Raw genomic sequence first — 15,436 nt, forward strand, 5'->3', positions numbered from 1 at the left:
GCGGCTACCAGACGCTCCACCAGACAAAACAAAAACACCAAAACTCAGGAGGGAGGTGGACAGGAGGAGGATCAGGGGGAGGGATGGTGGGCCAGATCCAGGGTGCCCAACTGATAGCCAGGGCGGTGCTGGAGGAACTGACCAGGCTGGTTCCAGTGGTTCTGGAGTCCTGGCTGAGTGCCAGGGTGGCGCTGGAGGAACCGACCAGGCTGGTTCCAGCGGGTCTGGAATCCTGGCTGATTACCAGGGTGGTGGCGGAGGAACTGACCAAGCTGGTTCCAACGGTTCAGACGGCCTGGGCAGTGGCGGCAGGGCAGAAAGCCTGGGCGGCGGCGGCAGGGCAGAAGGCTTGGATGATGGCGGCAGGACAGAAGATCTGGGCGGTGGCGGCAGGGCAGAAGGCTTGGACGGCGGCGGCAGGGCAGTAGGCTTGGACGGCGGCGGCAGGGCAGTAGGCTTGGACGGCGGCGGCAGGGCTGGCCAAGGGTGCTTCGTGGCCGTATCAGGGAGAACGAGCAGCTCGGTGACGGCCTCCGTGGCCGTATCAGGGAGAGCGGCCAGCTCGGTGACGGCCTCCGTGGCCGTATCAGGGAGAGCGGCCAGCTCGGTGACGGTCTCCGTGGCCGTATCAGGGAGAGCGGAGGACTCAGGGAGGGCAGCGGGCTCAGACTGGAACTGCTCTGGGACGGCAACGTGTTCAGACTGGAGCTGCTCAGGGACGGCAACGTGCTCAGACTGGAGCTGCTCTGGGACGGCCGCGTGCTCAGGCTGGGGCTGCTCTGGGACGGCAGCGTGCTCAGGCTGGGGCTGCTCTGGGACGGCAGCATGCTCAGGCTGGGGCTGCTCTGGGACGGCAGCATGCTCAGGCTGAGGCTGTTCTGAGAGCATCCTCCAGGCACGCAAGACCGCCAAAACATAGAACGTGAGGACAGCCCTCTTGGCCATCACCGGACTGATAGGGAGAGCATGCCGTACTGGAGCAGACTCACTGGCTGGAGCGGACTCTGTAGTAGACCCACTGGCTGGAGCGGACCCACTGGCTGGAGCGGACCCACTGGCTGGAGCGGACCCACTGGCTGGAGCGGACCCACTGGCTGGAGCGGACCCACTGGCTGGAGCGGACTCTGTAGTAGACCCACTGGCTGGAGCGGACCCACTGGCTGGAGCGGACCCACTGGCTGGAGCGGACCCACTGGCTGGAGCGGACCCACTGGCTGGAGCGGACCCACTGGCTGGAGCAGACTCACTGGCTGGAGCAGACTCTGTAGTAGACCCACTGGCTGGAGCAGACCCACTGGCTGGAGCGGACCCACTGGCTGGAGCGGACCCACTGGCTGGAGCGGACCCACTGGCTGGAGCGGACCCACTGGCTGGAGCGGACCCACTGGCTGGAGCGGACCCACTGGCTGGAGCGGACCCACTGGCTGGAGCAGGCTCTGTAGTAGACCCACTGGCTGGAGCAGACCCACTGGCTGGAGCGGACTCACTGACTGGAGCGGACTCACTGGCTGGAGCAGGCTCTGTAGTAGACCCACTGGCTGGAGCGGACTCACTGGCTGGAGCGGACTCACTGGCTGGAGCAGGCTCTGTAGTAGACCCACTGGCTGGAGCAGACCCACTGGCTGGAGCGGACTCACTGACTGGAGCGGACTCACTGGCTGGAGCGGACCCACTGGCTGGAGCGGACTCACTGACTGGAGCGGACTCACTGACTGGAGCAGGCTCTGTAGTAGACCCACTGGCTGGAGCGGACCCACTGGCTGGAGCGGACTCACTGGCTGGAGCAGGCTCTGTAGTAGACCCACTGGCTGGAGCGGACCCACTGGCTGGAGCGGACCCACTGGCTGGAGCGGACCCACTGGCTGGAGCGGACCCACTGGCTGGAGCGGACCCACTGGCTGGAGCGGACCCACTGGCTGGAGCGGACCCACTGGCTGGAGCGGACCCACTGGCTGGAGCGGACTCACTGGCTGGAGCGGACTCACTGGCTGGAGCAGGCTCTGTAGTAGACCCACTGGCTGGAGCAGACCCACTGGCTGGAGCGGACTCACTGACTGGAGCAGGCTCTGTAGTAGACCCACTGGCTGGAGCGGACCCACTGGCTGGAGCGGACTCACTGGCTGGAGCGGACTCACTGGCTGGAGCGGACTCACTGGCTGGAGCGGGCTCTGTAGTAGACCCACTGGCTGGAGCAGACCCACTGGCTGGAGCGGACTCACTGACTGGAGCAGGCTCTGTAGTAGACCCACTGGCTGGAGCAGACCCACTGGCTGGAGCGGACTCACTGACTGGAGCGGACTCACTGACTGGAGCGGACTCACTGACTGGAGCAGGCTCTGAAGTGGACTCACTAACTGAAGCAGGCTCTGGAGTGGACTCACTAACTGAAGCGGGCTCTGGAGTGGATTCACTGACTGGAGCGGGCTCTGGAGTGGACTCACTGACTGGAGCTGGCTCTGGAGTGGATTCACTGACTGGAGCGAGCTCTGGAGAGGCCTCCGGGTCTTGGGGGATGGAAGCCTTCCTCCTCCTCTTCCTCCTTTTAGATGTGGGAAGCGGAGACTCAGTGCCAACCTCCTCTGAGGCCTCTGAAGCGGATTCACGGGCTGGGACGCACTCATGGACTGGAGCAGGCCTTGGAAAGGACACACGGGCTGGAGCGGGCACACGGGCTGGAGCGGGTGCTGGAGGTAGTCGAAGCGGCCCATTCCCACGCAGATGCAGGTAATTGGAGAAATTCCAAAAGTTTAACCCCCTTACCAGCTCCATCTCCCACTGCGGCAGGGGTTTATCCAGACAGTTATTAATTGTGTCCTTGAGGACTGTATCAGAGAGACCATACCCCTCCGCCCGTGACCAGAACTTCTGGACAAATGCCCGCACTCCCATTCTCCTCTGGCGGAGAGTTGCCAAAAGGGCCTGAGCCTCCTCAGCCCCCACTGATGACCGGAGTCTCCTGCTGCTGGATCTCTGCATGGTGGTTTGTTCTGTCACGGTGCACACAAGAACAAGATGGTAAGATCCAAGTGCAGCGATGTTTATTATGGGAAACTCCAAGCATGTAATCCAGAACACAGGCAAAGGTAAAGCTCCACAAAAACAGTCCAATACAAAAAAGCCAGAGAAACAAAGTGCATGTAACAAAATACAACAAACCACAACCAAGGACAGACACAACTGAGTATAAGTAGACAGACACTAATGATGAAACACAAAACAGCTGAGTGCAATGAGTGGAATAATGAGTCCAGGGGTGAGTATGGGAATTGTAGTCCAAGGGGTGAAAACAAGAGTCCAAGATGGAGTGCCCTCTGGTGGCTGATAGGGCACTCTCACTGGTGATCATGACATAATGATGCTGAAAATTCAGCTTTGATCACAGGAATAAATTACATTTTAAAATATTTTACAATAGAAAACAGTTATTTTAAATTGTAAATTGTTTCACAATATTACTGTTTTTACTGTAATTTTAATCAAATAAATGCAGCCTTGGTGAGCAGATGAAACTTTTTTTAAAAACATTAAAAATCTTACAGATCCCAAACTTTTGAACGGTAGTGTATAAGAGATATAAGGATTTTTTTGTAGTATATAACAGTCAATAATAAAGTGTATAATGTCAATAAAACAGTATACAGCAAATAAAAAAGTAATGTATTAAATAATAACAACTACCCTCTAAACAATGTTTTGTTCTGTATCTCAAGAATCAGTTCCTTAAGCAGCCTGTTAAACAGCAGCTCGCAGTCTCAGACCCTCTCTAGGACAGCAAGCCATTCAAACAATAGAGGAGTGTGAACGACGTGTGTTTATGGGCCATTGCAGTTCTTGCTCCAGCCTACAGGGGTGCTGCTGAGTATGGGCTTAAACACTCACACACCTGTAGGTCCCCACTTGGTCAAAAATGAAAAAAATTCACCAGAGCGTTTTTTACTTGATTTTAACATGATTTAAAGCATGACCAAGTGGGGACCTGAAAAATGTCCCCTCTTTGCTCAGTGGTCCCCTGTTCGTGAATGTGTTACGACACCAATGTCCCCTGTTAGGTAGACAAGTACACACACACACACATATCATATTTTGTGCTCTGTGATATTTTGTTATCACACATATTGATTTGAGCTTTAAGTTTGTATTTTAAACTGATCTGATCTGAACTGAGAGAGTGAAGAGTGTGTCATTGTTCTCTACAGGTTTAGTTATTGTGGAGTCACAGATGAAGGTTGTGCTGCTCTGACTTCAGCTCTGAGATCAAACCCCTCACATCTGAGAGAACTGAATCTGATTGGGAATGAAATAGGACCTTCAGGACGTGAACTGTTCATTGATCTAAAGAATTCTCCACATTATAAACTAGAGAAACTGCGGTAAGTAATAATTTCAAATAAATATTCACGTTTTCATATAGCTGAACATTTATATGCATATTTGGTGCCACTTTATATTAGGTGTCTTTAACAACTATGTACCAACATTAAAATGAATCATTTAGTACAATGCAATATTTGTACACAATAATGTACATTTTTTATTCCTTAATGTAATGTACAGTACAATACACCAAACAACAAAACATATTCTGCCCCAGCATCACATCTTTGGTCTGGGACAGGCCAGAGAATCTCATCACAGGCTGTACTGGCCCTATCCAGACAGCGGGGGGGGAAATCCTCTCGCATGCCTGATTCACCCCTGACACACATCAACTGAAATATCTAGTCAGGCTTCTTCCTTTCCATCGTCTCTGTGTCCTACAAAAGCAGAAGTACTGATAACTGTAACATCCTTTTTACAAAATGGAAGCAGACAGAAACTCTGTCTGTATGTAAGGCACTTTGATGCATGTGTTGTAACAGAGTACAGCACTCAAAAGTTACAGTACACTGAGGTACACCCGCCTGTTTTCTTCCCTGAAGGTTCTTATGATTGAGGCAACGGTGAAGGAACTTAAGTTTGGCTGAATTCATTACCCAGCCTCCCTCATAGTCATAGCATGGACAATGACATGGTGGCACGAATTTCATCTGAGACTCCTTGTCTCATTGCACCTCATCCTCTTCCTTGTCCTCCTTCTCTTCCTTCTCCTCTTCCTCCACTCCTTACTGCTCTTTCTCATTCTTTCTCTCTTCTCTGGTGTCCTCGACCTTTTCAATCACATCTCTCTGGATCCATTGTTCCAAAACTGAACAAACTCAGTATCTTTTATCTCTCTACTGAAGGTTCTGATTGGTGTGTGATAAATTTTGACTCTTAGTGTTTCCACATGCACTGTTAACGATTTTCTTGTATTTTTACAGTACAGTACTGGCAGCAGGGTTGCCAGCAAGTTACTGTATTTTGATTTACAGTAATTGTACTGTAATTCAATTTACAGTACAAAAGAACAGTACTGTAATTCTACAAAACAGTACTGTACTGTATTTTTACTGCATTTTCTACTTTTAGTTTGCTTCTGCTGTAATTAATAATACAGTATTGTACTGTAATATCAATATTGATATATCACTGCTAAATATTACTGCAATTTTCAAAATAACTAATAATATTAATATTATAATTATATAATATGTAGTTATTACGGTATATAAACTTATAGGAAGTAATATTAATGATGACAGAATACCTGCAAATCAAAAGACAATCCAAACAATGTTCTTGTCAAAAATATATTTTATTCAATCAAACTATTAAAACCATTGCATGTTCAGTGAATCAGCAATTTACAGGTATTAACGGCTGTTAAAAGGGACAGTTTACCCAAAAATGAAAATTTTGTCATAATTTACTCTCCCTCAAGTTGTTCCAAACCTATATGAATTTCTTCCTTCTGCTAAACACAAAAGAAGATATTTTAAAGAATGTTGGTAACCAGACAGTTGATGGAAACCATTGACTTCCATAGTGGGGGAAAAAAATACTATGGGAGTCAATGGGTGCGGTCAATTGTCTGGTTACCAACATTCTGTAAAATATCTTCTTTTGTGTTTAGCAGAAGAAAGAAACGTATACAGGTTTGGAATAACTTGAAGGTGAGTAAATGATGACAAAATTTTCATTTTTGGGTAAACTGTCCCCTTAAAGGGTTAGTTCACCCAAAAATGAAAATTCTGTCATTTATTACTCACCCTCATGCCGTTCCACACCCGTAAGTCCTTCATTAATCTTCAGAACACAAATTGAGATATTTTAGTTGAAATCCGATGGCTCAGTGAGGCCTCCATAGGGAGCAATGACATTTCCTCTCTCAAGATCCATAAAGGTACTAAAAACATATTTAATTCAGTTCATGTGAGTAGAGTGGTTTAATATTAATATTATAAAGCCACAAGAATATTTTTGGTGCGGCAATAAAAACAAAATAACGACTTATATTATAGTGATGGCCGATTTCAAAACACTGCTTCAGGAAGCTTCGGAGTGTTATGAATCTTTTGTGTCGAATTATTATTCGGATCGCTTGTCAAACCACCAAACTGCTGAAATCACGTGACTTTAGCGCTCTGAACCGCTGATTCAATACACTCCGAATCTTCCTGAAGCAGTGTTTTGAAATCGGCCATCACTATATAAGTCGTTATTTTGTTTTTTTGGTGCACCAAAAATATTCTCGTCGCTTTATAATATTAATATTGAACCACTGTATTCACATGAACTGATTTAGATATGTTTTTAGTACATTAATGGATCTTGAGAGAGATATGTCATTGCTGGCTATGCAGGCCTCTCTCAGCCATCGGATTTCATCAAAAATATCTTAATTTGTGTTCTGAAGATGAACGAAGGTCTTACGGGTGTGGAACGAAATGAGGGTAAGTAATAAATTACATTATTTTCATTTTTGGGTGAACTAACCTTTTAAGTGTGCACAAATGTAAATGAAACAAAAACATACAAGAAAAGAGAACTTGAGGATTGGGTTGGGTAAAAGAATGACAAGTGAGCGACAAAAACAAACAAACAAACAAACAAACAAACAAGTGTGTGGGTGCAGGCATCATTTTGAAGTTTTGTGGGTTGATGGCCGTCACCTTCCTCTGCACCACCCTTTTGGTCCCCTTGCTGACTTCCTGTCTGGCACTTCGTCTGTCTGGCATTTCCATCTTCAGGGTTGATTCTGACCAGGAACCTGTTAGCAATATCATACCAGTTAATAAATATGCTTTTCATTTTTGGATGAACTAACCCTCTAAAACATTGTATTAAAATGGCTAATACTTACAGAAAACGTATTCCCAGGCTGCAAAGACACACCGTAGAGCTGTAAGAAATCAAAATACATTTTATTCAGTTATGCGTTACTTGTTGAGGACGTATAAGCTAACACATCACTGTATTTCATACACTCCAACAATACATCTTTAGTAATAATAATAAAAAAAAGCTTCTGCTTCTAAAAATTCTAAGTTGCTTTTTTTGGCATACATGGCATGTTGACTAATATATCAACTCTGATATATATATATATATATATATATATATATATATATATATATATATATATATATATATATATATATATATATTTTTACCTTTATTCATAAATAATTAATCATTATTTGTCATTACAATCACAACGCTATACAACTGAGTCTTCCACCTAAATGAAATTAAGTAAAATGCTAAACTGGTACCAATAGTCAATCTTTCTAAGCCCAAATCACCCATTTACGTTGCAAAGGAAAGTTAAGTATTTTTAAGCCTTGTTTTCACGTGTTTTGCTGTCTAAACGACTTATTCAAATAGGTCCAGTGTTGACCGCGACAGCTGCAGCCGTCACCCGGGAAATAGACTGCAAATCCTAGCAGTTTAAGCACTGTCAATGTACGTCTATTACAATACTAAAAGTTTTTGCTGACAGGCTCAGATCGGACATTATAAAAACGATCCCTACAGAGATAACGTTAGACATTTTTGTTATCATATGATCATTCAAACCTAACGTTAGACTCCATTAGCAAATGCAGTAAATTTACCTCACAGACCATCGTAAAACACAGTACATTCAAATTCGACAGAAACAACATAAAACTCACGAAAATCATCTTGATTTGTCTTTTCAGCGTTTCAACAATCACGAGGTCTGGTTTGGTCGAAATAAACCAGATGTAATTCACCGAGTTAGAATTGAAAATGTCGGAACAAGCGGGAAACAGACACCTAAGTTAACTCTATAACAGTGTTTTTGCAATGTTCGCTGGCTGAACTTTCACTGTCATTTCACAAGTTAGCCTATGTACACATAGCGTAAAATCCTAAAACCTAATTATAAAATGTAAAATTAACTTACCAAACTTCCAGATATCGACCGAGTGAGACATCCAGATATCCATCGAGTGAGTGAGCTGCAGTTCTGACGTCAGTCGGGGGGCGCTGTTTACAGCAATCCTGTATTTTTGCCTGGCATATTACAGCCAAGTTACAGCAGGGTTACAGCAACACTAAAATATACTGTAAAATGTTCCCGCTGAAACAAAATTACCCAGAATGCAATACAAAATACAGTATTGTACTGTAATATAAAAAGGCAGTATTGTACTGTAGGTTTTTACAGTAATGTGCTGCTAAATCTACAGTGACATTTAACAGTGTGGGTAATTGTGTGCTAAATGAGCTCAAGCTACGCTGACTTGAGTGAACAATATTGAATGCTAGTGCTTTCTGAATGACAATATGGTGTAGGCAATGAGAAATGAAGGGAGTTTTGCAGTGACAGTTCAATAAATCTGATTCATGTGTCAAAACAGGGGAATAGTGTAGTTTAGGGAAATGGGTGTGCTTTTTGATAAATGGTATTATGGTTTTGAAATTTAAGTTCAAAATCCTGGTTATAGTGTTTAAGCAATCGAGAAAAGCTGTAAAATAGTTAAGGCATGTTTCAGACTTTTATTATTTCAAATGAATGTCTGATTTTATATAATAAACTGTTTTATTTTTGGATTTACAGGTTATGAGGAAATTCCCATTTCCATTCAAATATCCGCTCTGAGTCCGGCTCCACACACTCTCCTCACTGACACTCTCTTCTTTCTCCACTCTAACTTGAGAAATTCACCACAGTGTTTATAAACTCCTCTGATCTGAATCACGCAGCAGAAACCACAGGGTCCTGAAGCAGAGAGCTCAGAGAGCTGACAGAGAGACACCGTTTGTGTTTCTTGTTATACATACTGAATACAGACTGATAGATTCATAATTATAGCTTTTTAAAGACAGGGTTTCATAAATGTCAATGATGACTGTACAGTATGTGAGTTATACACTAACTCTGTTAACTTGTATATATTTATGTATAAAATGCTGTATAACTGTATAAATAACATATTTCTGACTGCACTGTATTAAAGTCTCTCACTCACATAAAATGACACTATTGTCACTTTAAAACTACTTTACAGCACAATTTGAATTTGTCTCATAATTGATCACTAATGTGATGTTGATGAAGCTCTAGTCTGAATGGAGATGAGAATATAGTATTGCTGTAATCATGAAGTGTCTTTTCAAAGTTGTTGTGTAAGAAACTCCATTTCCATGTCAAATAATGTTTATCATTGGTGTTTAAATGTAAACTGCAGACCTTCTACAACTAACAGCATTTTATTTCACCTTCAGTTGTCTTTAAAAATCACATTTTGTGCCGTCGTCTATTTGGCATTAGTATTACAAGAAATCAGTGTTATTCATATGTAAGCACATAACAGTCTTTAGGTCAGTAGAAATGATGATCAGCTCATACTGAACACAGAGATCAACCCCAACACACATCCATAAACTGCTCATATTAAAGTGTGAATGATGGGTTGATTTAAACTGCTGATGTCATTATGTTTCTAAAAACTGCCTTATTGAGAAGTCTTTCCATATGAACTTATTGTTCTTTCTTGCTGTGTTTACATGTATTACAGGACTGTGCTTCATAATAATAGTGCTTGAAGATGTTTTGTAGACTGAAATAAATGCTGTAGAAACAATTTTCACTAAAAAATTGCAAGTAAATTTCTCAAACACTTACAAAGAAACGGCAAGTAACACTGAATTCACTTTTCAGACGCTCCATATGGGAATATCCAGCGAATATTGACCTAAAACCAACTTTCCCAATACATTTGGCATGATACCTACTGTATTCTAACATTAAGCTAATGCATGTAATCATTTTCGCACAAAACGTGCACTGCAGAGCCGTGCGTTTATATGGGGTTTGAGCTCAAGCGCGTAGCGTGACGTCATCACCGCTCGCGTCACACATATAAAGTAAAAGTAAATGTGCAGAGTTGATGTTTCGCCATTTAAACAACCAGAACCGATTCTACAACAGGAATATGTTTTATAGCAACCTTTATAAAAGCTAAATCATGAATTTACATGTAGATACTTGATAGAAAGGTGGGGACGTTTTTTTTTTGTTGTTTTTTTTTTTAAATCGACATATAGTTAAATGTTGATCAAGGTGAGTGTTCAGGTGAGTCTTACAGGTGACTTCCGCATTATCTGAATGACATAAATAGTTCTTTGAAATGCGTTTGATGTTTTTCATTTTGAAGCAAATTAATATATTGTTTCGTGTTTTCTGTGGTTTATTTGATCATTTGTGTAAACATACAATAACATTGTGTATTTGAGTGAACGCCGCATCTCTTGATCCTGTCTGAGGAAAAGCTGAATTATTGTGTTTGTACAAGAGCTTCCATCCAGAGTCAGTGTTGGAGATCAGATTCTGTTTCAACTGTTCAGATTCATCATTTTTCTCCAGGATTCAGGTACTTTGAATAAACACTACATTTACATTTACATGTATTCATTTTGCAGGCCCAAAGTGATTTACAAGTGAGGAATAAAACAAGGGAGTCATCATGAAGAGGCAAATAGACACAAGAAGTGCTAATAATACAAGTTTCAGACATTGCTCAGAGTATCATAAGCTACAATAGAGAGGGATTAAAGGAAGTGAAAGGATAGTTTTTTTGTTTGTTTGTTTGTTTTTTAAGATGAGGTTAAGTGCTCACAAAAGAGATGAGTTTTCAGCTGTATTTTGAAGATTGCCAGATTGTATTTTGAAGATTTTTTTTTTAATAATTTAATTTAATAATTAAATTATTAAATTGAATTAAATGCACGAATGAATAGGCTGTTAAATAGGCTGTTAAATGCAGGAATGAATAGGCTAATTGTTAAATAATCATTTAACAAGTGATATAATAATGTATCATTACTGCTTATCTAAAACATGGAAAATAAATTCAGTATTTAAAGCATGTCATAGGGCTGGGATCTAAAAAAAAATCTGTATTTAATTAAAAAAAAAAAAATGTTATTTCACATCCTGCCCAATATTGTCCTAGAAACAATGTTCATATTGAAGGCTATAAAAACAAACATGAATGTAACTGTGTAGTATATGCTATATTATGTGCAAAAAAATCACATTAGGCCTAGGCTACATTCTAAAATTGTAACTTTACAATCTAAAAACAAAATGCTTTTTTTAAAGCAAAAGTTAAATACACTAAAAATAAAAATGAAAATAAATAAAAACAAAAACAAAAGAACAGGCTAATTATTATTATTATTATTTTGATACTCTACAACAGTCACTTTACACAGTTACTGCTCTGATCTTACAAATACACCTAGTTGTAGGTTCGAAATTCTACATATGGCATAATTATGTTCACCAACAAAATATTCAACAACAAATATTTTTAGCAAAATGTATTTTACTCAGATTGAACTCCGTCTGTTTGGCGCACATGCGCGCGGCGGCGCTCGTTCACGGAAGTTTGTGCTTGCTGAAGGCTCGTCCGCACCTGACTGCAAAATGGAAATATTTTCTTGACTTTCTAACATTTTCAGATGGAGAATATGTCTGTGAAATGTAAATTATGCACTGAGGAAATTACTGGATGTTACTTCACCTTAAAAAAAATATTAATAGAGGTATGTTTGTTGCCACCAATCACTGCACAAGTTAAGGTTACGTATGATGACGAAGCACGTTAGTGCTAGCCCTCCCGGAACCCATAGAGATTGCATTGCAGTGCCTGCAGTTCGAAAAAAAAAAGGTGTTTGAATGGAAGTCTATGGGAGCACTCGGGGCAAATCTCCGCCAGAGTGAAATCGCCCAAAAAGAGGCGGTACTACACAGAGTGTGACTCGACGCTGATTGGACTAAATCCAGAGGCAGAACAAACAGCCTAGCAGTGACAGCTAGTGTAACTCTGTGGTTGAATGTGATTGAAAATCATGTCTCTCTGTGATGGTACCACAAACCCTCGCTCCTTTAGTGAGCGTATGCTTCTGGTAGGTGTGTAGACTTGTAAGAGTGAGTGGAAGTAGGAGGGTGCTGAGCCTGTGGTAGATCTGTAAGCAAGCGTCAACGCCTTGAACTTGATGTGAGCAGCAAGTGGTAGCCAGTGCAGAGAGATGAAGAGAGGCATGACATGGGCTCTTTTGGGCTTGTTAAAGACAAGACGTTGCGTCCTGAATCGATTGTAGAGGTTTGATTGTGCATGATGGCAGTCCAGCCAGAAGAACATTGGAGTAATCAAGCATAGAAATGACCAGGGCCTGGACAGGAAGTTGTGTTGCATGTTCTGTTAGAAAGGGCCTGATTTTCCTGATGTTGTATAGTGCAAATCTGCATGACCGAGCTGTCTTTGCAATGTGGTCTTTGAAGGTCAGTTGGTCATCAAGGATTACTCCAAGATTTCTGGCTAAATTTGATGGGGTAATTGAGGATGTACCTAGCTGGATGCTGAAATCATGATTTAGAGTCGGATTGGCAGGAAAGACGAGAAGCTCAGTCTTTGCCAGGTTGAGCTGCAGATGATGTTCTTTCATCCATGCCGAGATGTCCGCCAGACAGCTTGAGATTCGTGAAGCTACTGTGGGATAATCTGGTTGGAATGAAAGGAAGATCTGCGTGTCATCAGCATAGCAATGGTAGGAGAAACCATGTGCCTGAATGATGGGACCAAGTGATGTAGTGTAAATGGAGAAGAGGAGGGGTCCAAGAACTGAACTGTGAGGAAGTTAATGGGCTTTGGATACCTCCCCTCTCCAAGCAACTCTGAAAGACCTTCCTGTGAGATAGGATTCAAACCACAGAAGTACCTGTGATGCCCAGTGATGAGAGGGTGGACAGAAGGATCTGATGATTCACCATGTCAAAGGCAGCAGATAGATTGAGCAGAATGAGAACTGATGATTTGGAATCAGCCTTTGCAATCCGCAAGGATTCAGTGACCAACAGCAGTGCAATCTTGGTTGAGTGGCCACTCTTGAAACCAGATTGATTGACGTCCAATTGATTGCTCTGTGAGAAGAAAGATGAGACCTGGTTGAAAACAACTCATTCAAGTGTTTTTGCTATGAATGGTAAGAGAGAGACAGGTCTATAGCTGTCTACAAGTGACATGTTTAATGTGGGTTTTTTAAGCAGTGGTGTTACCCAAGCCTGCTTGAATGTGTTAGGGAAAATGCCAGTGTGGAGAGATGTGTTGATAATATGTTTAAGTGCTGGTAAAAGTGTTACACTAGATTAAATCACCTTTAAATGATGGTTAAATGTCTGAAGATGGCAAGATATTTTGTTAGGATGAAAAAATATTTTTGATGATAAATGCTTGTAAGACCTTATCTTAAAGTGATTATTATAATAAAGGATCAAATCTGTTCTGTTGTAGTTCAGTTCATCAGAAGAGATCAGAACCAGAGTCCAGCTGTGTGTCTATGAGGAGTGACGAGTCTATGGGTCATCCAGTAAATTTTAAGAGTGGAGATACACAGACTGATCTTCTCAGGTATAACATTTCTATAAAAATATGATTTTAGTATGGCAAAATATTAAATAACTATAAACAATGTACAAGAATAATTATTCATTATCAAACTCTTATTACAGTTATACAGTTTTTGTATCAACAGTGTAAATTATAATTTTTCAATTATTCACTTTAATCTCTCTTTATAGTTCAGTTCATCAGAAGAGATCAGAACCAGAGTCCAGCTGTGTGTCTATGAGGAGTAACGAGTCTATGGGTCATAAAATAAATTTTTCGAGTGGAGATACACAGACTGATCTGAGGTATAATGTTTCTGTAAAAGATATGCATTGATTATGATACAAAAAAGACATTGTGCTTATTAACTCTTGTAATAATGTGGTATTCTAATTTTTCAGTCATGAAGTCCTCAACATGTTTAGATCAAATCTGATGAAGAAGTTTGAGTGTCTTTATGAGGGAACAGCACAGCAGGGAAACCCAACACTCCTGAATGAGATCTACACAGAGCTGTACATCACAGAGAGTGAGAGTGGAGAGATCAGTAATGAGCATGAGGTGAGACAGATTGAGACACAATCCAGGAGAGCAGCAACAGAGGACACACCGATCCAATGCAATGACATCTTTAGACCTTTACCTGGACAAGACAAACCCATCAGAACTGTGCTGACAAAGGGAGTCGCTGGCATTGGAAAAACAGTCTCTGTGCAGAAGTTCATCCTGGACTGGGCTGAAGGGAAGGAGAATCAGGACGTCCAGCTCATATTTCCACTTCCTTTCAGAGAGATCAATTTGATGAAGGACAAAACACTCAGTCTTTCAGATCTTCTTCATATCTTTTTCTCTGAAACAAAATAAAATAGAAATATCCAGTGACAAATATAAAGTGTTGTTCATCTTTTATGGTCTGGACGAATGTCGTCTGTCTCTGGATTTTCAGAGCGATGTGAGGTTGTGTGATGTAAGTGAATCAGTCTCAGTGGACATGCTGCTGATGAACCTCATTGTGGGGAATCTGCTTCCCTCTGCTCTCATCTGGATCCCCTCCAGACCAGCAGCAGCTGATCTCGTCCCCTCTGAGTGTGTCCATCGAGTGACAGAGGTACGAGGCTTCAATGAGCCACAGAAGGAGGAATACTTCAGGAAGAGAATCAGTGATCAGAGTCTGGCCAATACAATCATCTCACACCTGAAGTCATCAAGGAGCCTCGACATCATGTGCCACATCCCAGTGTTCTGCTGGATCTCAGCCGCTGTTCTAGAGAAGATGTTGAGCGAAGCAGAGAGTGGAGAGATTCCCAAGACTCTCACTCAAATGTACACACACTTCCTGATCCTTCAGACCAACATCAAACATGAGAAGGACTATGAGAAGAACGTGACAGATGAAGACATGATCCTCAAACTGGGCAAAGTGGCTTTTCAGCAGCTTGTGAAAGGCAATGTGATCTTCTATGAGGAAGACCTGAGAGAGTGTGGCATTGATGTGACAGAAGCATCAGTGTACTCAGGATTGTGCACTCAGATCTTCAGAGAGGAGTTTGGCTGGTATCAGGGGAAAGTCTTTTGCTTTGTTCATCTGAGCGTTCAGGAACGTCTAGCGGCTCTAAGTAATTCGGAAGTAATTCGGAGCTTCCGGTTCAACG

The 15,436-nt window shown here is 42.3% G+C and overlaps 1 protein-coding gene across 1 annotated transcript; it reads left to right on the top strand.

Annotated features, from left to right (window-relative positions):
- Positions 1-10,272: 10,272 nt before the first annotated feature.
- LOC125254273 (NACHT, LRR and PYD domains-containing protein 3-like) lies at positions 10,273-14,664 on the top strand. Its single transcript, XM_048168826.1, has 4 exons — positions 10,273-10,763; positions 13,689-13,805; positions 13,976-14,089; positions 14,186-14,664. Exons 2-4 carry the CDS (start codon positions 13,735-13,737, stop codon positions 14,646-14,648), a joined length of 648 nt encoding a protein of 215 aa, XP_048024783.1. The 5' UTR covers positions 10,273-10,763; positions 13,689-13,734; the 3' UTR covers positions 14,649-14,664.
- Positions 14,665-15,436: the final 772 nt, after the last annotated feature.

The sequence above is a fragment of the Megalobrama amblycephala genome, linkage group LG19 (genome assembly GCF_018812025.1).
Source record: "Megalobrama amblycephala isolate DHTTF-2021 linkage group LG19, ASM1881202v1, whole genome shotgun sequence".
Classification (NCBI taxonomy): Eukaryota; Metazoa; Chordata; class Actinopteri; order Cypriniformes; family Xenocyprididae; genus Megalobrama; species Megalobrama amblycephala.

Excerpts from the sequence above, each read along its gene's own strand:
- LOC125254273 (XM_048168826.1), top strand. The coding sequence starts at position 13,735 with ATGAGGAGTGACGAGTCTATGGGTCATCCAGTAAATTTTAAGAGTGGA. Across the intron at positions 13,806-13,975 it reads ACACAGACTGATCTTCTCAG|TTCAGTTCATCAGAAGAGAT; the intron begins GTATAACATTTC and ends CTCTCTTTATAG. Across the intron at positions 14,090-14,185 it reads GATACACAGACTGATCTGAG|TCATGAAGTCCTCAACATGT; the intron begins GTATAATGTTTC and ends CTAATTTTTCAG.